The following is a 24,955-nucleotide window of genomic DNA, read 5'->3' as shown; positions in this document are numbered from 1 at the left end:
GTAAATAAATGTGTTTGGTTACCAGAAAAAAAAAAATAAAGAAAAAACCCAGGTTCAATCCGAAACGTAACAAAGCTTTCTTTTTTCTTTCTTTTACATTTTGCGATATTGTATTTTTTTTATACAATTATTACTGAAAAAAAAAATGTAGTGGACGAAACGTCGCTGAAATAAATGGTATGGGATTTCCTTTTAACGCCTGCGAACTCAATGAGTCACAGATCCGCAAAATGCAAGGGGCATATAAATCGTGCAGAGTACGCTTTCCGGGGTGCCCGTAACTGTTCAGCCGGAATTGCAGCCAGCCATGGTTCCCGAACCCGTTGATCTTTCGGAAACTTGTGCAGACTCTGCCGCACAATGCCACTTTCAGATGCAGGACATGTGAGGCAGCTCTTCACGCAACATCTTGGGAGTATTATTTTCGGAGCCGATCACAGGCACTCACTACTCATTTCGAACTCTTCAATGTACGAAACAACTCATCTGGAAATGCGGAAAAGCGAGCGCAACCAACATAACTGCAAAGCAATCGGACGGCGAACGGTACCCGCAAAGCTGTAATGTCAACTGCTGTGCGCGGCCAAAAAAAAAAAAAAAAAAAAGGTTGAAAAAAAAAAAAAAACGCGGTCGGGTGTAGTTACGTGGTTTTCGGCGCTCTCTCGTCTATGTTTATCCACCTCCGTGCGCAGGTTTCAGTTTCGGTTTCGAGTAGTCGCGTTTCTTGGGTTTATTGAAAATATACGTGACTGTAGCAAAATATTAATTGGGTAGTCTTCTGGCACCATAACAAATTGCCTGGCAAAAAAAAAAAAAAAAGTTGGGGGGTGTCAGTGTTTATTAAAGGGCGAATGGAGTACAGCGGCATCTCGTGACGTCACTTTGAGCACGGATTAGGCACGCCCCCGCGGAGCCTGCTATCCGCAGCGTGCGATCTACAAAAAAGTCCACCTGTAACGTTGCGCTGGTGTACATTAGGGAGTTGCAGTAGATCGTTTTTCTCCTCCGCTACGGTATCCGTAAAGAAAACGCCGCAGCTCCGCATGCGCGCCGCCAGCCTTGTCTGCATAGGTCAAGGTCTTGTGACGGTTTACGGCGCGCTATCCGGGTGCTTAGCGGGCTGCGGAAACGGTCTACTACAACTCCCTATTGAGCTCGTGGTCCTCGCTGTGCACGCCCAGGAATTCACCGAATGCCGCTTTGCCGCTGCGATTCGAGCCCCTGGTCGCAATGCCTGCTGAGACTGCACCTCGGCACACCGTCGATTTTCTCGGTGCGCATTGGGGCAAAAAAAAAACAAAAAAAAAAAAACGCAGTCGGAGGATGCGCTTTCTAATTTCGAAGACGTCCGGTGCTCACCGGAGTATTTCATTGAAGACGACGGGCAAATGCCGCAAAACCTTCACCCCAGTGAAGTTCAGTTCTAGGGTCACCTCACAGATGGCGCCAACGTGCCAATGTGTTCTCTAGAGAGTTCTCTAGTCGTAAGAAATCGCAAGAACTCGGTCGTGGTCCAACGCAAGCGTGTGAACGGGCCTTTGAAGTTAAACGGAGGATCGCAGGTCAGCCGCTGAGGTCGGAGTAGGCAACGGCGCCCACAATTGGACTAGGAGACGGTCACGATGGGGACCGTCTCCTAAAATAAATAAACAAAAAAATTAATAAAATAAAAAATAAAGAGTCAGAGGAGACGGCGCATTCGCGGTGGATAAAAGCCACGTCGTCGCCCCGTCTTATCCTCGTTCACACTAATTACCTTTCCGCTCTTTTTAGCTCTCAATTTGTGTCCGCCTAATCTTTTCCTCGTTTTAGCGAAGGAACAAAATGCAAACGTGTCTGTAAAAAAAAAAAAAGGACGCTTTACGCGCCGACTTTTTAAGCCACAGTTCCACTGCTCATACATCCGTGTACAAGAGGCACGGTCTTAAGACAGTTTTTGAATGACCAACGTGACGGGGTTGTCATACGAGGAATGAAACACGCCTTAGACAGTTGCGTCCGCAGACTGGACGGATGGATGAATGATATTGGCTATGCCCTTTACAACGGGAGGTAGCTTGCGCCACCTAGACTGTCTTTTGTACGACGCATTAGCAATGGACCGCGGCTTTATCTAGGCTGGCGGTTAGTTTAACCATAGCCTCCTATATACTGACAAGGCCTGGCAGATTGCCACGAGACGCGGCCGCCGAAAGTGAAAACGTGGAGCGGCAGACGACGGATGGATGGATGAATCCGGCTGAGCCCTTTGGATCGGGCGGTAGCTTACGCCACCTAGCCATTTTGTTTTACCATTTAAGCTCAGAATATTTAAATGTTAAATCTATATTCACTCCGCACTGCAAAGAAAGAAAGGCTATAAAAAAAACCTTGCCATCAGTTAATAAGAAAATACCTAGTTTTCTCTCACTTTCTGCTACCATTCACGAGAGACGTGTAACGGGCGCCCCGCTGCGGCGAGACGCCGAAACAGGCTTGTCCCGAGCGATGAAATGGAGTCCGCTCGTGCTTCTCGCGTTCCTCGCGCTACCGCTTCTTTTCTCGTCGGGTTTAAAACCATGTTTCGGGTCCTCGCCGCTGCAAAAGCTGTGAGCTGAATACCAGACTCCCCGAGAAATGCTCTGTGCTACCAGATCCTCGCGCTCCAAATCTGCGACCGGGCACTCTATATGGCTCCGTCATCGAATTGCCAGGCTTTGTGAGTATAGAGGAGGCTATATTTTTCCACATCATGGTGCCTGACACGCGTCTCCGACCCGTCCTAAATAGTGCTCCCTCGACCTCGTGACGTCATAAACGTGTCACGCTGTCGCTGGCCGCGATCCTGGTGGAGGTCACAGCAGCGCCAGGAGGACGTGACGGACGCCCGGCCTCCGCGACGACGGCGACGCTCGCGTTCGCTCGCATACTTTCTGCCCGAACGTTCTATACCCAACCCGCCAGGATCGCGACATCCGACGGTATGACACTCCGGCTTTCGTGGCGTCATTTGTGACCGCTTAGAAACCACTTTTGATTCATTGGGCGGGATAAAGGACAGCGAACGCACCAGTCCAAGATGCGTTCGTCCCCCCCCCCCCCCCCCCCCCCTTTTCTCCTTACCAGAGGAGGAGCCCCGATGCCCCCCCGTAGACTACGCCTATGGTTCCAACATGAATATTAATGCGTCAAAAACCTAGTATCATCGACAAAACTTTGAAACGTTTTTTTATTAGCAGAAAATGAAATGACCGCCGTGCCGCTTGAACTGTATTCATCTGGAACGGTGGCTTAGGGAGGGAAGATAGGACCAAAGAGGACAGAGAGAAAGGATAAGGAAGGAAAGATAATTATATGTAGAGGGGAAGGTTCGCTGTGCGCACAAAGGCAAGCAGCGAGTCGAGAATGTGTTTCCGGTGGTCGGGTGACTTTGTAGAGTGTGGGCATGTCCATTCCGCGTAACTTGTGAGGCGATTGGGCAGGAGATCGAACTATAGGGGGAGCTTTATCGAGCTTGTTGTCCCCACAGTCCGGTGTTTACTAACACATAATAACTAAGAAATTGAACCTCGCCATGCACGGTCTGGACACGAGCGCTTCACTCTTACCAGTGCTTTGGTTGCACGAGGAGCGGCCTTCGAATCGTCACCATCGATATCGCTGATCGAAAACAAACAAGAAAATTCGGTTTGTTGTCCCCACAGCTGAAGCGTGCCGCCAGAGGCGTGACTGTTAGATCTCCTCACCAATAGCTTGCCGGGATTAGATTGAGGTGTGTAGCCCTGTGGCATGGAGTGCTTAGGAGAGTCCCATATAATGTCAGGGCACTTCGCCGGCACTTTGCACTGGGAGCAGAGTGGGCTGGGGCCAACATCAGCCTCGGAAATAGGGCGGTGAAATCTGGCCCTCCACACTGGTGTCAGTGCCGTTTGTGTATGAAGCTTACGGAGGCAGATCCTCTCCCATTTAGTGTATCCAGACGGGAGGGGACATTCCTCCCGAGGAAGGAGAGCAGCAAGTCGCGCGTTTCTGGCGACACGAGCGGCCTCCCTGCGCTCCAATGGGTTCATGGGAACCTGGGCTGGGTTGGGGTCGGAGAGGTGGACACAGCCTTGTGACGGTTCAAAGGTAAGTAATGAATCCCTCGCGGCTGTGTTCACCTTCTCGTTACCCGGAATGTCGGCGTGGCCGGGTATCTACGTTATTGTTATGTGGCCCCCATTGGAGCGGAATAATTTACATACGGATCGGAGCTCCCGAACGGGTGCACTCTCGCACTGCCTCCTGCGAGTCGGTGAATACGTGCATACGCCTACCGTGGTGATGTTAGTATGACTGAATGGCCCACAGAATTGCTTGGAGCTCTGCAGTTTTTTTAACTTGGGGTATACGGTGCAAATTTGCTGCATGTTTGCCGGGTGGTGTGTGAATAATAGGCAACAGGGGTTTCTCCGTCATCCGCCCGGGCAGCATCAGTGTAAATTAGTAAATTTTTTTTGTCCGCTTCCAGTGTGGTAATAGCTTTGATGTGCCGAGTTGCAGCCGCCCGCTTCCGATTGACAGGACGCGGGCCGTGCGACTGTGGGAGTGGTTTTAGGTTTACAAGTAGCGTGTCCCCCCACGGAGGGTTAGGAGGGGCGTTGCTGAGGACCTGGACTGCGGGATCTCCCCGGTGACTCAGTATAAGCCGGCCGGCCTGGGTTCCCTGAAGACAGAGCTTCTGACCGATGATCATTTCAGCGGCAATCTCTCTAATGGAGTTGAGCAGCGCTGCCGAGCGGAGTTGGGCCACGGGGGTGATTTTGGCCAAGCCAGTGATGACCCGCATGGCTGCGGGATTATGGGTTTCAAGCGTACCCTCCTGCGTACGAGTCAATTGGAGATAGTTGTACCCGCACACAGCCTTAGAAATAAAGAGTGAACGGATCAACTGACTCAGGAGCTTTTCTGGAGCACCCCAGGGTTTGCGTGTGGTACGACGGATAATGTATAGGCCATGCTTCCAATGGGCTTTAATGGAGCGCACCCAGCTCTGGGCCCCTCCATTTTGATCAATAGTGAGGCCCAGGATGGTGACGCGGGCTGCTGTTTGAGTGTAATTCCGTGAAGATACAGCTTGAATAGGTCGCTGTAGTTTTTACGTCGCCCTTGGCGGCGGGCTACGATCATGTAATTAGTTTTAGTGCCGTTGTCCTCGAGGAACTGTGAGATAACGCCCAGGGCATGTTGAAGTGATTCTGTTGTGCAGCTAGTGGGGCGCCGGCCGTCCAGAAAGTGATATCGTCAGCGTATATTGTAAAACCGAGGCCTTCCACTTCGTCAAGTCGGAAGGCGAGTTCGGCCATAGAAATATTAAAGAGGGTGGGCGAGAGAACTGCCCCTTGAGGCACTCCCGTTGCATTGTGTGTGATGGGCCCTGAGGTGGCGCCTACCATGACTTGAAATTGGCGGTCTTTTAAGAATGACTTCACGAAATCTAGAATGCGACCGGTGAAGCCGAGGCGTTCAGCGGCGCGGATTACGGTGTGATGAGGAATTGTGTCGAATGCTTTCTGCACGTCGGCCGCAACGATCGTGCGGGGGACCGGAAGTAAGGGGCGCGATAATGTCGTGATGTACGAACGCGAGACTATCTTGCGTGGAGAGGTTAAGGCGGAATCCGGTTTGCATATAGGATGTAATTTGTTGTCAGTCTCTAAAATCCACGTGATTCGATTGAGGACCATGCGTTCCATCACCCTACAAAGGTTAGATGTCAACGAGGTGGGACGCAGCTGTTGTTCATGTTAGTAAGCGACTTGCCCGGTTTGGGGATGGGTATGACGGTCGAGAGCTTCCAATCGTTGGGGAGCAGCCCTGTTTGCCACACGTCATTAAACCAGTTCAGCAGGTCCTGCATATCGACCTCCGGTAGATTCCGTAAAGCATTAATGGTTATGCGGTCTGGGCCAGGGGCGGTATTGCACTTGGCCGTGTTCAGTGCGCACTAGTCGCATCACATGTCTCGGGTAATTTTCAACAATCTTAAGCTTGCTGTTGGGGCCTTTCGTACACAAATTACCAATAATAAAGCCCACACCTTTACAGAAGCCGCCGAGAACGTCTGTATCGACCCAACGTGTGAACACGAAGTGATGCGACTAGTGCGTACGTTGGAAAAGAGACACCGACAAACGAACCATAATGTTGAACGTCTCCAATCCTCACGCAGGATGGCACTGCGGCTAACAAAGTAACTTGGGTGGTATATCAGTAAGTGACAGTAAATGCATGACAAGTCAATTTATAAAGTGCGAAAAAAAATATTTTAGCTAAAATAGTGCTCATTACGTTAAAAAAAATCTAAAAAAAAAATATTTTTATTTTTTGTGCACCGAAACGTCCGCGCACCGGAAAGTCCGTGCACCGAAAAGACCACACGTCCTACCCCGAAATGTCCAAATCCCACAAGGCAGGATACCCACTACCAAGCTGCACGTCTCCTGGGAATGCAAGCCCACTGCCAAGAAAAAAAAAAAAAAAACGCATCTCCACGTGGTGAATGATGTTGATTGGGGCGAAGCTCTGGTGGTGCTTGTCTGCGTAGACGGTGAGCCGCAGCATGCCGAGCCTTTCGCTCGTTTTCATCCATGTCACGCTGCGGTCAAATGCTCATATGCGTATATAACCACGTTCCATACCACACATTCTCTTTCTCACATGGATGAAAACGAACAAAAGGCTCGGCATGCTGCGGCTCACCGTCTACGCAGACAAGCACCACCAGAGCTTCGCTCCAATCAACATCATTCACCACGTGGAGATGCGGTTGTTCTTTTTTTGCCCCACACGAGCACGGGAGCACGTGCTCACGTGCTCGTGACCCGACGGCAGACGGACATGTCTATTCACACGAGGGAGAAATCCCGGGGATTTCTCGCTCGTGTGAATACCCCTAGGAGTTTCGCCCCTAAAAAGGAAATCCTGGATAGGATCCCCACAGCAGACCGACCCAAGTGCTGGGACGAGTGGAGAAGATCGGTCGGCAACACCCAGCACAGGAAACTCCTTGACTTCCTTTACAATAGGTGAAGGAAGCCCATCTCATCGACCCCATATCTAGCATCCTCTCTCACATCCCGACAACAAGGCCACGAAGGTGTAACCCTAGCCACCTTAAACCCTTTTCGATTTTATAGATACGTATCAATGCAACCCTTCAAGTATACCGTAATTTTGGTCTGGGTGATGAGCGCTTTTGCATAGAATTTTTATACTTCGTTTCAGCCAGAAGGAGCTAGAAAAAAAAAAAAAGGGGGGGGGGGGGCGGGGAAGGGTGCCGAAAGCAAGTTTTATAACAAAAAGATAAAAAAAGGAGAGGGATGGGGGTGCCTCCTTCTATCCCGTGACGTCAGTGAAATGGTATGTCCGTACTGGGTGGCGTCGTAAAGTCATTTCTCCCTGGGGATTCGGGGCACGAACTCCTACGTTCTTATGTTAGTTTTTGCGTGCTTTCGAACCTTTCACAACTTCCCCTTTAGACTGCCAGACGCTGTTAACGTTTGATCCGAGCTGGCGGCGGGCGAACCCGCCATGACAGCTTTGGGTTCTGAGCAGCGGGTGCCGTTGATTTCGTAGAAGTTGCCCACAGGGCGTACTCACTGGACGCCATATTTGAGTGCGAGCTCTGGACTGCGCAGGCTCAAAACGAGATAACACTCGTAGGCTGACAAGATCAGCAGTCTTGATGGTGTTGAAATGCGCGTCGCAAAAGCGCTGTGGAAGCTCGCCGTCAGATCGTGCTGGGGTACCAGTGGCCGAGTGGTCTAGCGAGCCTCTAGTCTAGCGCCCACCAGCTCGGAGCACGTGGAGCGAAAGCTGGCGCTGCAGAACTCGCGGATCCTGGGTTCAGTGCCACGGACTCAGCCATTTTGGAGCACACCTCGCAAAACAAACTTTTGCGCAGTCTATATTAAAGGGACTATGAAATAAATCTTGAGCTGGGATAAATTTTATGTTGGGAACTTAGTAATTTTATATCGTCACCGCAACTCCCGAGCAATAAGCAGACGACCTGCTCTCCGCATAAGTTCTCGGTGACTGGCAGTCAACGTCAATTCCGAGCATGACCTCTGAGAATCGCTAGAAAAAACATGACATTGATTACAGCGCTGATCGAAGCTCTAAACGCCGACTCTCCCCAAGGTAATGCCGCGGCACCAAAATCGCAGGGTATGAGCATTCTCTCGTTGATACATTTGATTTCCATTAGAGCAATAATCGGCTAAATGCTTCACTGAGGGGATAGACGACCTTACGCACACACCATAGCCGGGTACTCGAGGACAACGGGGTTCTTTCTCGGTATCTTTTTCCTTCCCGTGATGCATAGGGATTCACCGTTGGGCAGCTGGTGCAAGGACACGCAAGAAGTCTCTCCCGAAGTTGACGTGCAATTCGGGACACGACCATACAACGTTGGGATATGCGAGAAACAGACCCTTTTCAGCAGCAGGGTTAGCAGAGGGTGGAACAGCGAGAATAGTAAGGTGGGAGCGCCGCCGCGCAGAAATATGCGCATGCTTTCTCTTGTGACGGAAAACGCCGCGCGCTCACTGTCCGGATTTTCGCACCACCAGCCTCGGGCCTGTCGCTCCAGTGGTAACTTTAGCGCACCGGTGGTAACTTTAGCGCACCAGTGGTAACTTTAGCGCACCAGAGGTAACTTTAGCGCAGCAGTGGTAACTTTAGCGCGCCAGTGGTAACTTCAGAGCACCAGTGGTAACTTTAGCGCACCAGTGGTAACCTTAGCGCACCAGTAATAACTTTAGCGCACCAGTGGTAACTTTAGCGCACCAGAGGTAACTTTAGCGCAGCAGTGGTAACTTTAGCGCACCACCAATCACCCGGTCAAAATCTTTCTGAGAATTACTGATTTAATGTGTTTTTTTTTTTCCTCGATCACTCTCAGCAAGATTCTCAATAGGACCATACGTTTATTTTGCTAACTAAAAAGCTCGCTAACGGAGCTTAATTCATCGCCCGAATTATCGCGACGATTAGCCGCCCACGTTATGTTCCCCTGGCCGAATAACCCACCCGCATAAACCGCATTATTGTAGCTTTCACGGCATTTTTTTTTAATATGTTTATCCTAAGAAACAACCCGTACATTGAACAACTCATTCAGGATTTTTTTCCTCTCTTTTCAGTAGAGATGTGGCGCTGATCAGCCTAAATCAATGTGAATTCGTCCATTTTGTCGACATAATTCTGATAACTAACTGTGACTAAAACTAAGTCACGAGTTACTAAGGGCAAGCCCAAGAATCCCTAAATCCGGGGTCATACCGCTCATACATCATAAACAAAAGACAGCCTGCAAGCAAGTTCGAACGCCGAGCGCCCAAGTTTTCTCCTTGAACTCATTACCACGCGGCATTCGAAGCACGGATCTTGCGACGACTCGCGTTCTAATCTGTATGCAGACTGTCTTTTGGATGATGTATAAGCAGAGTGACCCCCGGCTTTAGAGTTCGTTCATGACCAGATTCGTTTTAGAGGCTAGCCTCGATAACATTGCCCATCACACCGTTTTAGATTATAAAAGTTATGAACGTCGATTAATACATACAAGCACGCATGGAAACAACGTGATATACGCGCGTGGTGGAACTACAGCACCCCTTGAAAAACTTGGCATTCAAAAGAAATTATAAAATAAAATGCCATCCATCGAAGGAACGTGCGGTTTGGTAACTTCACTCGAAATTATTATTTTTAAAACCTTGCTCGGTTATTGTTGCGGCTGTTACACAATTAGCGAGCGAGAGGCGTAATTATTCAACGTGTGTGTTTTCTTTTTTGTTTCTATTTTTTTCCCCGCGTGTTTGATCTATAAGATTATTTTGCCGTCAGTCGGTGGAGCTTTTGTTCCTCAGAAACATCGTCAGCTATTTACATATATCTCATTTAGATGAACGCTGCGTGACCATGCTTACACCAAGCAAGGTGTGCACGTGCGCATAATTAGTTTTTTTTTATTTTTTTATGCGTATTTGTTGCGGTTGATCTTCTCAAATTTCAAATGATTTTTTTATGCGCCTCGTTTAGTTTTTGATGACTCAAATATCAAAGAAAATCAATCCCAGCGTTGTGCAAAATATCGTTTGCGTAACCCGTGGCCAGCTTTCCAACCACATGATCGGGTTCTGTTGATGCGGCCCGTGCATCTCCGGAGGTGAGGCCGTGCAGCTTCACCTCCGGAGACGCTGCACGGCCGCGCTCAGCTCGGCCGTGCAACCTCTCCGGAGTTTGCCCGTGCGAACTCTGCGGCCAGGCCCGCACCTCTTACCGGCGGCGGCCGGGCCGCTACGTGCGCTGCGCCGCCATGTAGAGGGCTCCTCTGGTGGCGTTCCTTGGAACTACGCCGCGCGAGAGCCAATGGGAGCCTCGCTCCTGGAAATTATGGCGTGCGACAGCCAATGGGAGCCCATCCATCAGATTTCTGCTACAGACAACAGGCTCCGCTGCATTGGGACAGGGGAAGTTGCCGTTTGGCGCGGCTATAAAAGTTGATGACGTCGGTTCGCTTCATTGGACAGTTAGTGCTTTCGCATTAAAAATTAGACTACGTCAAAACGAAAGGTGATCGCATCGTACGTCATTTCGTCCACAGTGCAGGTAGATTACTAAACGCACCATACCATATTAAGCTTAATAGTCCATAAAAAATTAAAAAGGGAGAACACATAAGCACTTCTTACAAGTTGTGAATGCGAAAGCATGAATGACGTTCTTCACGCCACGGCCGCATCTGATCCTCTCGGCGGGGGCCGTAGCGCCATGGGGTGTGGGGTGGCGTTCCTTGAAACTAAGCCGCGCGCCAGCCCATGGGAGTCTATCCATCCATTCGCTGCGACAGACTACAGGCTTCGCACCGTGGGACAGGGGAGTTTAGGTGCCGTTTGGCGCGGCTTCCAAAACTGATAACGCCAGTTCGCTCCATGGAACCCCCCCCCCCCCCCCTCCCCCCCCAGTTCACGCTTTCGCATTAAAAACCGGTGCGGTGACGGAGCACGCTAGAAATTGGGAGGAAGCAAAAGCGCTTGTGGTCGTTTGCCGCCTCTATCCGTCGTCAACCTGTGTCTGTTGCCTTAAAAGCATACACCGAATGAGCATTGCTTTGCTGTTCAGTACGAATAGTGCAGCAGTATGGCCATAAATATATCAAAATAAACATGAGAAAACTTTTAAACAGAGGAGAGATAACTTAGTGCTGCCTGATATTTGTTCGTGCAGTGTGTGCATGCATGTGAAGAAACCAAATTTGCTTTATCGTATATTTACCGGTTAATACATTGTCGCGCCCTTAGTCAATGAAAATTGTGGTACTTGAGCAACACGCAAACGTGCCTCTGCTACTGCATTACCATATGTACAGTCTTTTTCAAAAGTTTAGAGCCCACCGTGCGCGTAACCGGAGCGGGCTCGCTCTTGTGCAGCGGCGCTCTTTTCGTCGGCGCTCGCTGGCTGCGAGAGTTTTTGAGAGCGAGGGGGAACTTATTCGCTCTCGCGTCGCGCTCACCTTGAGAACAAAGTGGCGCAAAATAGCGACAGGGAATTTTTCCCTCGTTCTCAGAAATCTCGCAGCCAGTGAGCACCGACGATAAAAGCTCCGCTGCGCGGGAGCCAGCCCTCTGGCCACGCCCGCGGTGGGCTCTAAACTTTTGAAAAAGACTGTACATAATGTTTGTTCAATAAAACATCATATTTCACGAACGGTGGCTGAAAGTTAACCGTTACGGTAAATCTAATACAGCATTTAGTATGACGAAGAGCGTACTGCGTTTGCCAGATGCGTAGTAAAAAATCTGCCATCATTCGGAAATAATATAAGGTAGTCCTATCGCAAATGCCTCTTTCAAAAGACCAAGTTGTAGGCTGTACAAACATACACACAACCCATTTCTTTTTTCGAGAAATATGAACATCGTTTATCCTCTCAACTCGGAGCCAAAACAAGCGGCCTAGTGCATTTTCTATGCCACCAACGTTAATCATAGCCACACGCTGGTGTCGGCAAAGTAGGAAACGCGTGCTGAGCTCCAGGCATTGCTAGAGTTCAGCTGCCCTCATCACGCAGTGGTTGGACACGAGCTACTCCCCAAGTGTCCGCCGAGGCATTGATTGTTACGAGCCGAAGTTGAGTGCTCACGCAGTTCCCGTGTCCAATCCATGAGCCGCTGTCGACTGTCGTCCGGCGGGTGGTTTCGATCCCACAATTACGTCATCAGGCTTTGCGACGACAAGACTGGAAGAAATAGTTCCCTTTTAGCCTCGCAATTTTACCGCGACAAAGAAGCTTCTGAATCAGTGGCTGTCAGTACGAGTATAGTTGGGCCAGACAAGGACCAGTATGCCCACCTAGTCTGCGACAGGTTCAGAATTCAGGGGAAGCTCCTCCCACCTCTTTCCACTTTACTCTTAAGCTGTCACTGACTATAACTGCTTTCCTCTTCCTTTTTTTTTTTTTTTTTTATTAAATGTTTATGGCAAAGTAGAGCTTTGTATCAGCACTCGCCAAGGCACTTTTTTATTTTCCCATGCCACTCTGGAAGAGTGGTTTCCCCTCAGCACGCGGGTGCGCTGTGGCGAGGCAAGATAAGCAGAACAGCGCTGCCTACCCCACGGTTCTCGCTTCACTGCCGTACACCAGTGCGCGGTAAGAAGCGCACTCAACGGAGCTAAACTTGCCAGAACGGACCACGAACACTAGAAATATTGCGAACTACCGAATGCCGTGCTATTTGATACCGATGTCAAATAGAATATCAAGTTATTCGAAGCGATACCCCAAAGTTCCCAAAAATTCGCGCGAGCCTACCGTAACGACCCGACCGTGTAGCGGTGCCTGAGTTAGCGTAGTTCCAGCTTTGATTAGAGAGAAGTGAATTTGGAGTTTCGGCGTAATGTTTTGCGCACCTTCCTCACATTCTGACAAAATGCAGCAGAATGTAGCAGGATAATCACTTTGCGCAGCAATCGCGTCACAGCATTAAAGCGTCGTTGTACTCCAACGTTGAGCGCAGCGTAGCGTAGAGTAGCGTAGCGTAGCGTAGAACGCGCGCGTTTCATTGGCCGGCTTGCAAGAACTCGATATCAGCGACCAATCAGTATCTCTGTGCGCAACGCTACGCCGCGTTGCTACATTCGACGTCGGAGTATAGCAGAGGGATAATTCAACGAAATTTGAAATATACCCGCCGTGTTCAGAAATAGGTTGAATATGATCCACAATATCCGTAAACGACAATCGCACGTTTGCAATTTGAGCCCGATGGCTGTATTTTGCGTTATAAACGGCCACTCTGGCAAGCGCTCGGAGAGCAGCCAGCGGAGAACGCGTCACATCCGGCGCAATCGTGACGTAGTTTGTCTCGGGATGAGCAAAGCTGCGGCGAGGCTGACGTCGTAAGGATGCCTAGCCGTTCCAGCCACCGAAGCGGTCGAAGCACGCCAACGATCGGGTCACCGCAACTAACTGCAAAGTTGCTTTTGTGTGAATATTAAGTGACGGGGTAATGTTCTATAATCTAGTAGAGGAGAATAGCGACGCCTGGGACACGCAAAAGAGAGTCCCGTTGAGTGGGGAGCCCCTCCGTCCCCTCTTCTATACCGTAGAGCTGTAGGGATGACGTCAGGTTCGAAGGCGAGACGGCTATCGTCACTACCTGTCAAGGTTCCTAGACGGGCATTACAAACGAGGCTTTACCGACATCCACCAGGTGCTCTTTGCTGATCGGTTAATTTGTTTTAAAATTCCTTTTCGCGTCTTTTTTAACAAGATATTGGTGTGTCCTCCGTGATATTGCTCCTTAGAACACATAAAGATCAGAACACGTATAGACCTCTGCAGAGGCGTACTGGTCCTAGCCTGGCCCAAGTATACTCGCACAGGGCGCCACTTATTCAGCAGCCTCTTTGCCAAAGGGTATAAAGCGCCGAAAAAACACAGACTGAGACAAGAACAACAACAACACAGGGCGCTTGTGTCGATGTTGTTCTTGTCTCGGTCCGTCGTTTTTTGTCGGCGCTTTATACCCTTTGCAATGTACCAACTGGCCCATCTAAGCACATTATTACCTCTTTGTCGAGGTGAAATTGCGAGGATAAAAAGAGGGACTTTTTCTTTCAGTCTTGCCTTCGCAAAGTTTGATGACGTAACTACGGGATCGAAACCACTCGCCTGTTGACAGTCGAGCGCGGCTCATGGACTGGGCACGAGAACTGCCTGAGCACTCGACATCGTCTCGTAACAATCAATACCTCGGCAGACACTCGAGTAGTGGCTCGTGTCCAACCACTGCGATGATGAGAATAGCCGAACTCTAAAGGCCGGTTCAGACACTTGCGTTTGAGTGCGTTTGACAGCGTTGCGTCGAGTACCGAAAGCGAGTCACTGGCACATCTGTGCTTCGTATGAAGCGTGGAATCCAATTCAAGGAATCATCTTGGCACGCGATATAAACAGCAGGGATATCCTGGTTTCTCGCTGCCGCAACGCAGTCAGACGCAGTCAAACGCAACTGTCTGAACCAGGTTTAAGAATGCCTGGAGCTCAGCACGCACTTTCTACTTTACCAACCCCATTGTGCGTGGCTGAATGATTAACGTCGGCGGCATAGGATAGGCACCGGGCCACGTGGCGCTTGTTCTGGCTCCGAGTTGAGGGGATGAACGATGCTCATATTTCTCGAATTTTTTCAGCAACTGCCATTGCCTAGAAAGAAAAAAACTAAGGCAAGTTCATTCGGTTATTAAGGTTAGGGAGTGATTCTAAGCAGTATTTAGCCGAAGTAGAAAAATTGTTTTATGGGTCCTTTTTAAGGCTGGTTTGCGCTTGAGTCTGCTCATGTGCGCTGCGTTCCTCCGTTTACAAGCCTGCCAGAGGTGTATATACCATCGCGCGTATGCTCCGTGTTATACGCTTGTCGGTGTCGGTTCTTTGTGTTCGTCGCTCTAGTGGGACTCTGAAATATCTGTCGGGAAGCCCTGGACGCTCCCAACCTGCGGTTTGTCGTTTTTACGCACCACCCTTTCACTGTGGGCTCGGAATCGTTTTCGACAAAAGCGACTATTTCTCCTAGAGAACGCGTAGATTTGATCTCGCAGAGACTGCAAAACTGCCTGATGGCACAACATGACAAGAGCTCGAAATAAAACGAAAACCAAACAAAAAAGTTCTTATTTACGCACAAAAGTTTTAAGGCCACGAGGCGCGCCACCGCGCCGAACCCTAAAGCCATCAGTGCCCGGCCGGGAGATGCCCGAAGCCCAAGTAAAACTTTAGCCCCCATTCCCCCCCCCCCCCCCTTTTTTTTTTCTTTTAACGTGGCCCATACCACAAAGGCCTTTGCGGCGCCGCGTCTAGTCATGATGCAATGGTGTTGTGCGTGACAAAAGATAAATGGCGATGTAGTACAAGGAGAGATGGTGGGTTAGGGTGACGGGTTGGTGGTTGCGAGCGAACTCGTCATTGTCTTTGGTCTTTGCCGCAGCTGGTTGTGGGGTGGTCTTGAGGAGGAAACCTAGTGGTTCGAAGCATCGGTGGTCATCGCTTATCCTCAGTTTGTCTCTCCAGTTGGGCGGAGAGAAGGTTTCATAGGTGTTAAGGCTATGGTCGTCCCGGTGTCCGTTTTCGTGCTCGTGGTCGTGTTAGGCTTAGCGCCGAGCATTGGGCGTTAAAATTCAATAAAACCGCGTGTCAAAAAAAAAAAAAAAAAAAAAAAAAAACATACATTGTGCTTTTGGACGGGAAAATTAACTACGCATCGCCGAACGCTTGTTTTTAATGTAGAGCCAGCGGTTCGAACCAGACGCCAAATTTTCAGAACTAGCCGTTATCTCGTTCGAAACTTCCGTGATTTTCTCAAAATTTTCAATGGGAAAACTGGGGTTCTTTTTTGCTCGCTTTCGCGGTATTTGTACCATTTAGCTTCACGTATTCGAAAGAACCGTCGGCCGCCATTTTCCCATTGAAAATTTTCAGAAAATCGCATACACCTTTTGAACGAGATAACGGATAATTCTGAGACTCTGGCATCTTTTTGGGACATGCAATGGCACATATCGGACAGACAATGAGCGTTTGGCGACGCATAGTTTACTTTTGAGGTAAATAAAACCCCGCGAATCTTGATTGGGGGGGGGGGGGGGGGGGGGGGGGACGACGACGACACTGTACATGTGCTGTAAGTCCTCAGACCCTGGCCAAAAAAACGTACCTATACGCGTTTGCCAAAGTATGCCGTGTTGTTGGGGTGGTGGTGGACTCCTCGGAGAGTGCCGAAATCTGCATCGCGGAGCACCGTAGATTCCGTATCGCTGTCACTGGTCACTACGACTATCACTGCCACACCCAAAGGTCCTGCCCATCTGCAGCCTTCGGCCTTTCTCTGCGAACTTCCGAACTCTCTCGGCACTTCCTTCTCTTTGTGCTTGCGTGCATGGGCTACCTTAAACGGTTACACTGTTAAACCGTTATGAGAGAATGTAAAGCACTCGAGCTCACACACTTGCAAATGCGTGAACCAGTCATTATAGTAGACAGTTTTAGTGGACCGTACGCTATAGCTTTGCGTACGCAAGGAGATTGCGTGTCGTGAGTGCGCATGCGCAGAACGCAATAGAAGGGGTAGCGTATTGCGTACGCACGCAACGCTGGGGATTTTGCGTTGCTGGCTAGCGGGCCTTGCGAGACGCTCTCGAGAGATCTCGGATCCAACGAGAGCGCCAGTTTCTAGATGGCGGTTGCCTCGACTGGCGCAGCAAGGGCGACGTGGTGTTTTCGAAGTTCTGTGTTACTTGAAATAGCGTGGTGTTCAGCTCGGCGATTCTTTCTGGGACCTACCGCGGTCGAATCAGATCGCCGTGCAGCTGAAGGAGTGCACAGTGGAAATGTTCGCCGCTCGCAGTGTGCGTCGACGCTGCGGTCTGCTCAACGCTGAGCCTATTCCCACAAGTCATCGCCGACGGACGAACGACTCTAAAAGCAATCGCCGAAGTTCTCGCTATGCACTGGACATCAGGATCATGAATTTCATTCCGCGATAGCATTGATAAAAGGTGCCATTTCCACGGGACGACTGACGGAGGCTCCGTGATCGAATTTGGCTACGCACTCGTACTCGTAGCATCTGTACACCGCAGAAAAGCGCGCTTGACGAGGCAGCTGTGGCTTGGTTTAATCTGAAATAAAATGATTGGACACTTTTTCTTTTTCAATATTTCTTTCCAGGAGCATGTTGCGCTATAAGCACGCGGAATTCTACGGCTCTAGCACATTTAACCAAGATTATGAGCTGTGTTTACTCGAAAACGTAACGCACAATTAAATTCAGTCCGAGCAGGTCATTTTTAGCGTACGCTATACTATTCCGTATTGCGTACGTAAGGTCCAGTAACGCTATACTAAAACTGTCTAGTCTCTGAAGAGCGCCGGATCAGCGGTCCTGAGGAGAGGCCTCTCCAGTCTCCTTTCGTATCTCGGACGGTTTATCGTCAATGTAGACGTTCGGGACAACTGGTAAACTTGTTACTGGTCTCTGGATCAGGACAGAAGCCAATCGAGGGATATGACTGTGTTATCCACTCTTGCAGTCTTGAGTTCAGACCACGACAATTGCGGCCTCTCACAGCAGACTTCTTATACCAGAGTAGATCGAAACGTTTTCGAAAACGCCGCAAGAGGGCTGTGTTTCTTTTTTATTTTCGAATATTTTGAAGAGGTTGTGTTGGCAACTCTTTTACACAAATTTACTGCCAACATCAAATTCCTCTGTGATATTCGAGCCGTTATTGAGGGAACAAGTGTAACTAAATTCAAGTCCAGGTAGGAGGCTGCCCTCGATTATTCATCACCTTCGCTTTCCACCGTGAGGTTAACGGTTTCAGACACTGGTTTCAGAATTCAAGCGTCGCCACACCTGCACCAGCGGCCGTATTTTCCTGGTCACGTGACCGGCTCAAAGGACAAGAAGCAGTACTACTCGCTGTCACGCAAAAAAAAAAAAAAAAAAAGTTTTGCGCATTATGCACGCGAAGCAGTTTTTACACAAGAATTGGTTCCCGAAGAGGAAAACGAAGCTCATTTTTGGCGTTTCAAACACGTGCGTCTTCATAAAAAAAGTAAGCAAAGCTAATCTAGAAGGACATTGAGGCACCCTAAGCTAATCTAAGGTGTTCCTACATATATCTCAACTCAACATATAAAGGGGGGGGGGGGGGGGGGGGGGGAGGAGGAGAAGCGTCCCCCAAGGAGCCGGACTTGTTTTACTACGGTTGATGAGGTGAATACGAGTATAGCATTCCAGTCGATTCCGCTCAGCAGGCGTACGCCTTGCTTGTTGCTTGTTTTGATTCCCGCTTAGCGCAATTTTCCAGAGAGAAAAAAAAATATATTTACATGCCGCTCCTAAAGTACACAAACGCGGTTCCTTTCACTTACATTTCGAGCCTGTTCACCCTCTTTCTGCGCGAAAAAGAGGACTCGAAAAATTGGCAGCCACACTTACCTTCAATGCCCTTTAAATGTATGCTGAACCAAACTATATTAAGTGGCGCACGATTTTTTCTCGAGCCAGCAGCCGCCGGTGTGCGCGAGCACACGCACGAAACTGACGTCATAGTCCCCCATCCACGTGTAAGATGATAGTGAAATGTGTGGGCTCCAGGGAAAACGAGAATTTTCATCTCCACATTGGGGTCTGGTGTAGAAGGTAAGCGATCAATTGGTATATTAAGCAGGTAGCTTTCACTTGTGGATATGAAAAGCCTGTCTTTGTTCTCCTTTGGCCCGAAGCCCATACATTTCACTGTCATCTTAAAATGGGGGACCTATGACGTGAATTTCGTTGCGTGTGCTTGCGCACACCGGCGGCTGGTGGCTCGTGGAAAGAACGTGCGCCACTTATTATGGACACTAAATTGTTTGATTTAGTAGCCCTTTAAAATGCATCATAGGGAATTGGCGAGGAGATTGGCATTTGTCACGGGACGTATATTTTCCCGCTAAATTTAGCAGGGAAACTGAATAAGGAGTATCCGTAGATCGTATTCGCCGTCCCACGAAATAATAAAACGCTACTTTAGTTAGATTTATCTTGTATTCTCGGTCATTCCGGAAAGCTCTCCATTTACCCTCATAAATGGCTTCCAATTAATTTTTTAAATGTGTAAGCGCGCGTTTTTTTTTTTTTTTTTTTTTGCTGCATTTGTGTGTGCGGATGTTAATTAGTTTCGTTCAAGAGGGGTAAAAAACCAGAAATACAACGAAATGAACTTCGATAACACTGAAATCCTCAGAATTTAGCGGAAGTGAACACTGATTTACGCCGATTCTGTAATTAAAAGTACCTCCCCCCCCCCCCCCCACACACACACAAAAAAAAAAAAAAAACGAAAAAAAAAAATTAGCAAAATGAGATAGGGCTTTTCTCCTTGGTGAACAAACACCTGGAGAGAATAGAGACAGATTGCCTTGCAGAAGGTTTCTCAGATAGGTCTAAAAGCTGCGCTCACACTGTTAATACGTCGCAAGGAAGAGAACCTGCAGACACTGTCCGAGGTGTTCCATTCTTATAGTATTGTCCTTTCAGAGTGGTCATACAACGACTGACTGCAGACGTGAGCAGCGAGATTCGTGCTTCCTGCATTAAAAAAGACGCGTATAAGAGACTGTTCGCCATTTTTTTTATGTTAGCCGCTCAAAAGATCTGTTTTCAATCACATCACTCCCCCCCCCCCAACCAAAAAGGTTTAAAAATGTCCTAAACTTATTAAGGACGGTTGCTTTTTATTTTTGTGGTGACGGGGCAGTACAAAAACCCTGGCAAAGCGTGGAGCGAAGCTACTTGTTTCGAACAATATTAAAATTGGTGTTACAGTGCCGCCTTAAGTCTACTCGTTTATTTACTATTACGTTACAGTTCGAAAATCAGAAACGTTCAATTTAGTAAGCTACCACCGCCAAGGGTCCCAATCAACAGTTCCGACAGACCAAGGATACCGCATGTCGGACCACCCAATCCTTTACGACAGCATACAAATAAACACGTAGGACAACGAATTTGGACACTGCCGCCGGAAGCTTGTGACATTGCTTGCTTATAAATGAGCGAGTACTGGATGAGTATTCATATAATAATAACAATGATAATAATAATAATAATAATAATAATAATAATAATCTTTATTGACTCAGGAGGCCGCGGCACCTGTTTGGAACGAGGTGTAATACGTAACCTGGAATAAAGAAGGCGATACAAAAGTAAGAAGAGTCCTCGACAGGAGTCCGGCGTTTGATAAATGTTACGAGGTTGAATTTATAAGGATTGGCCGTCCTGCCCAGCATACTGTCGTTGCCTTCTGTCGTGCTTTGGTTGCGTGTGCAGGCTCGAGGTTCACGGGACGCCAAGGAGTAGCCGAAGACGGCACAACTGGAACCTTCCCCCGCCGTCCTCATCCCATCGGTGATTACGGTGGTGCAAGAAACAAGTCAAGAATGCAGCTCACAACGAGTCTCTAGAGGGAATCGTAACAGCCTCGCAAGGTGGCTATCCGCCGAAGTCAACAAGGGTCGACGATCGTTGCTGCGTAACAGCTGCAGAGACAGATGATGGGATCATGTGCGCCTTGTTGCTCACATTAATATAAAAGGGTGTGTGTGCGAACGATGCTCCTCCAGGTGATACTGAACGCCGAGACAAATTAAAGTGCCTCTACACTTCCATTCACGAGTATGACGACTATACTCTGGTTACCCGAGCTGAGAGTGCGGTGGAGGCTATGTGCTCGTTGAACCAGTCATGCATCTATATTATACAGTGCGATCACGCTCCCATTATTACCCGCGTGGAAAAGAAGAGGTCGGGTGACTACAGGGAGGCAGCTGATTGGTCCAGTGAATTCGTTGCTTCCACCACGCTGCCAGCTTAGGAGTGAACGGAGGATAACGCGCGTGACGAAACACGTTTCGTAAAAGACCATGGGATCTTTTAATTCAATCTGCCGCTACACGCCACCTAGTTCTTCCTAAAACAAACACCGCCCTGCCTGTTTTTAAATGCAAAGGTTGTCAAGAAGAACCAAGTGAGCCTTTTGCCCAGCAACTTCCAGGCATACACTTTGAGACATTCCTGTGCCTTTCATCCACATCTGTACACTTCGCATTTGATCAAAAGAAACCCCCAATGCAAAGTAGAGTTGGGCCGATGCCACAGGAGCCCATACAGGGAATGGTGTGGTAAGCAGTCCCATACCGTACCATTCTCGTCGTTCAGAAACGACATCCCAGCGGAGACTGGATGCACCGCTGCTCGTAGCATATGCAGCGAAAGCTCACATTGCAGAACCCAGGGATCCTGGGCTCAATCCCTACCCCTGCCCGTTTCAATCTTGATGTATATCATACCAGCGGGCAGTCGTGTATCACTACTGCATGACCGGGTCAAAGACCCCAGGATGGCAGTAGTACCGGACTGGCTAAATTTCTCATCGGCAGCAGTAGGCAGACGACACCCCTTGGGGCTGGCTAATTTCCCGCTGTATAAACATACACACAACACAAGTATTCTCTAAACAATGACCCACATGGAGTACCAAACCTCCGAAATCGTCTGTGCATCCATCGCCAGTTTTAAAAGGAGTAACAAAAACAACTAACGTCATACTGTTGTGATATAGTTAGCTGCGTGACGACTTACAGCCATGCTCGGACAAGCAGCGTCGGTCCATTCGATATTCCCCTCCCGACTGCAACCGCCGAACTGTCTTTACTAACAGAATTGACTCGGAAGGAACACAGTTCAGATAAGCGTAACAAAAAGAGAGCACAGAGACGGCATTAATTGCCTTTGACGTACTGAACCACTACCAGTTACTCGGGGACAACGTAGGCTGTTTAATCTAGCACTGACGACATACAACTCTCAAGTAATCACTCTCGAGCAATTGACACAGGGAACAATGTTGTAGAAGCTAATATTAGCAGTATTAGTAGCGTTAGTATAAGGTATTGATTTATACCGAAGAAGCCATTCCTAAGCAAAATGTCCACCATACTGGCGTGTGGTCGCATATCATGGTGCACGTTAAAGAACCCAGGCTAGCGGTTGTAACTTGTCCTGCACTGGCTAAATTGCTCATCTACAGCAGAGGCACCTGACGCCCATCGCAGCTAACTGACTTCCGGCTGTATAAACTTACATGCAACACAACTGTCATCTGCTTTCGACGTTGGTTCCTTTTCTTTCCTTTTTTTTTTTTTATTCTCACAATTAATTTTGGACACCTTCGTGCTTTATCTCGAATCAAGCCACTGAGCGATTAGAACTAGCAAAAACATATCACTCGCCGCTAAGTAAACTGCTCTGCTGCTGGTATCTTCAGCGAAAGAAAGCATGGATTGACTGACTTCCTTGTTCTTGGGTTCTAGAGCGATTCGTGACAGCAGGACCTGATAGGCATCAGAGCCTGCCAACAAGGTCGTCATCCTGGTGTTTTGATTACGAGTCGACACAACTTTGAAAATAATGTATCTTCATGACGTCCTACCAACTGTATCTTAAAATCTCGATGGAAGACTCAAAACAAATGGAGAGAGGGGAGGGAGAGCATTAAGAGGCGCCCACTTCACACACAGCGATTGTTGACCCAAACCAAAGACGCTTGACGTCGGCGGCAGCGATAAAAAACGCGAACTGAGTCGAGATTACAACTTCCGCCCGGACGTTCGACCAAGTTCGGACTCTGCTACGGGTCGGGATTTATAATTGTTCACTTTGTTTCGAACAAATTCTTCTTCTTGTATGTTTGTTGCAGTTCGTTTGTTTTGTTCCAGCTGCATCTCCAAACTTCGGTGACCAAAGAGAAGAATTCGGGCGACACCTGTAAGATCTCCCGATTCAAAACAACGACACCAATTCATCGTCACAAACTTTGTTCAAAGTCTGTGTGTTGTGAGATGCTCCGCCACATGATAACTTCTAAACAATCGATGAAGAGGGGAGGAGAAAGTAAGTTTGGAAAGGAGATAAACAAACATAAAAAACAAACCACGAGAGAAAGTTTTGTAACGAAGAAGAACTTACCTTCACGGTGTGTTCCCGACTCGTCGACGGCTGATCCAGACCGCTCATAACACGGGCGTCGGACGACGATGACGACGTTTCGGCGACTTCAGAGGTGCCGTGCTCGACGTCCGGAGAGCTAGGACTAACTTTAGGGCTTTCTGACGACGGGGCGACGGTGCCGGCGGCTCCCGCGGACGCTGACTCGGTGCGATAGGTCGCTAGACGCTGTGCGGCCGCCGACTGAGTCGATTTGTCGCCGCTCTTGGACTTGGACAGTTTTCGCATGCTTCGGAGGCGCAACGGTCTGCTGGCGTCGTCACCATCGGATGATCAAACCGCGTGTCAGTATGTTTGGAGTGGTGAAGGCTACGTACTTGTCGGCTACGATCCCATTCAAGCTCGGAGACCCACTAAACATACACAGCACAGAACCGTCGCCGCTCCCGCACAAACACCACCACCGCACAAACACACGCACGCACGCACGACAACTTCTGAGGCGACGTGAAGGAGGGTGTTCGTCTGCTGCCGAGGGTTAGAGCAACTTTTTTTTATTTTATTTTGTTTTTACTAGAAACTCGTTGGCGATTCCGGACGATCGAAGGAAAAAGTTCGCGGGTGAGGAACTCGGGAAGGTGGACTAGTGCGTCAAAAACGTCTGTCACCCGCTGTCACAACTTTACGCTGTCCTTGTGGCGGAGTGCTTCTTTCTTTTATCCTTGCAAACAATTTCTCGCCGATCCCGCAGTTGGGCAGGCGGCAGTGCCGCCGGGGCCTGGTGTCGAGGCTAAACCAAACTTTGACAATCTCGGCTGCTCTTCTCCCACGTGAAGCAAATAAAAGTTGGGATCCTTGTCGCTCTTTTTATACACGACGTACGACGAGAAACAAGTCGCCGCCTGCAGTTATCTGGACAAGTTGGTGCGGCGGGCGAGCCGCCGACCTAAAACGGATGTCTCGAAAGCGATCCAAACTGACGCGCGCGAACGTCCAACGAAATAAAATACTAGATAAACAAACCAAACGCCGCGCCGACCGGCCCAAGTCTCTGTTGAGCTTGCGAAACTTGGTCCCTCGCGATCACGAATAGCACGCGCCGCCGGTTCTGGCACTCGGTCAATCCACAGCGATTGTCTCACACCTCTATAAAAGTATCTCCGATGCTAGCTAGGCCGCCACCCTACGCTGACAAGTACTATATATCGCTTTTTGCGACAAAAAGTGCGCCGTTCAACACTGCGTCGTCCGCTCCTAGGCCTAACACACTTGGCCCAGCTGAGTTGCCGGGTGCTAGAGTAATCGAAGCACAGAAGAAAAAAAAAAAAAAAAGTGAGAGGAAACTAGCCTGGAAACATGGCTGTAGCTTGCAACTTGGGCCGGAGCGGCTGCAAGAGCGTTGCCGAAAATGCAGATTGCTCTTCACCGGCAAATGCTTCTGCGGATTCCGGCCGCCACGGTTGTTCTTCTGCAGTCGCTCGACGTTCCGCTGCAAACACTCTTGCAAATTCGTCCTCTAGACGCAGAAATTAGTTTAAAGATGCATCCCCTTGTGACGCCTGCCGCCGCCAGCATACGCAGGGAAAAATGCCAGGTTGCGTAGTGGCGGATGCGCACTGGCGAGCCCGGACGCGCTACGTCACTCCCGGGGTTCTCCCAGGCCGACGACACGATTCGCCGCCGCCGCTGCCGCCTACTGCCGCCCGCTGCTCAGAAGGACACCGCGCGAGCGCTCGAGACTTCGTTCCCGGGTCGCGATCGTCTAAGGTGCGGTCACAGGGCCCGAGTTTACGCCTAGCGTACTTGGTTCCAGTCGGAAAAAGTGTCCATCTCTACCCGTTTCTTGTAGCAGACGTCCCACCATTCCT

At 49.2% G+C, this 24,955-nt stretch overlaps 1 protein-coding gene across 4 annotated transcripts in view; it reads right to left on the bottom strand.

Annotated features, from left to right (window-relative positions):
• The window catches only part of LOC8052694 (leucine-rich repeat protein SHOC-2), an 86,895-nt gene extending 62,175 nt beyond the window's left edge, over window positions 1-24,720 (bottom strand). For 3 of the 4 annotated variants that reach the window (XM_029972879.4, XM_029972880.4, XM_029972881.4), the window contains exon 1: window positions 23,109-24,686. In XM_029972879.4, coding sequence (XP_029828739.1) covers window positions 23,109-23,375 — 267 coding nt within the window. In that variant the 5' untranslated portion in view covers window positions 23,376-24,686. Of the gene's footprint in view, window positions 1-23,108 lie in introns of all 4 variants that reach the window. The other variant, XM_029972882.3, reaches the window with a different exon arrangement.
• Between the last annotated feature and the right edge of the window lie 235 nt (window positions 24,721-24,955).

The sequence above is a fragment of the Ixodes scapularis genome, unplaced genomic scaffold (genome assembly GCF_016920785.2).
Source record: "Ixodes scapularis isolate PalLabHiFi unplaced genomic scaffold, ASM1692078v2 ptg000058l_1__unscaffolded, whole genome shotgun sequence".
NCBI classification, from domain to species: domain Eukaryota; kingdom Metazoa; phylum Arthropoda; class Arachnida; order Ixodida; family Ixodidae; genus Ixodes; species Ixodes scapularis.
Note: the sequence above shows the minus strand (reverse complement) of the source record. Positions and strands in the feature narration are given on the sequence as shown.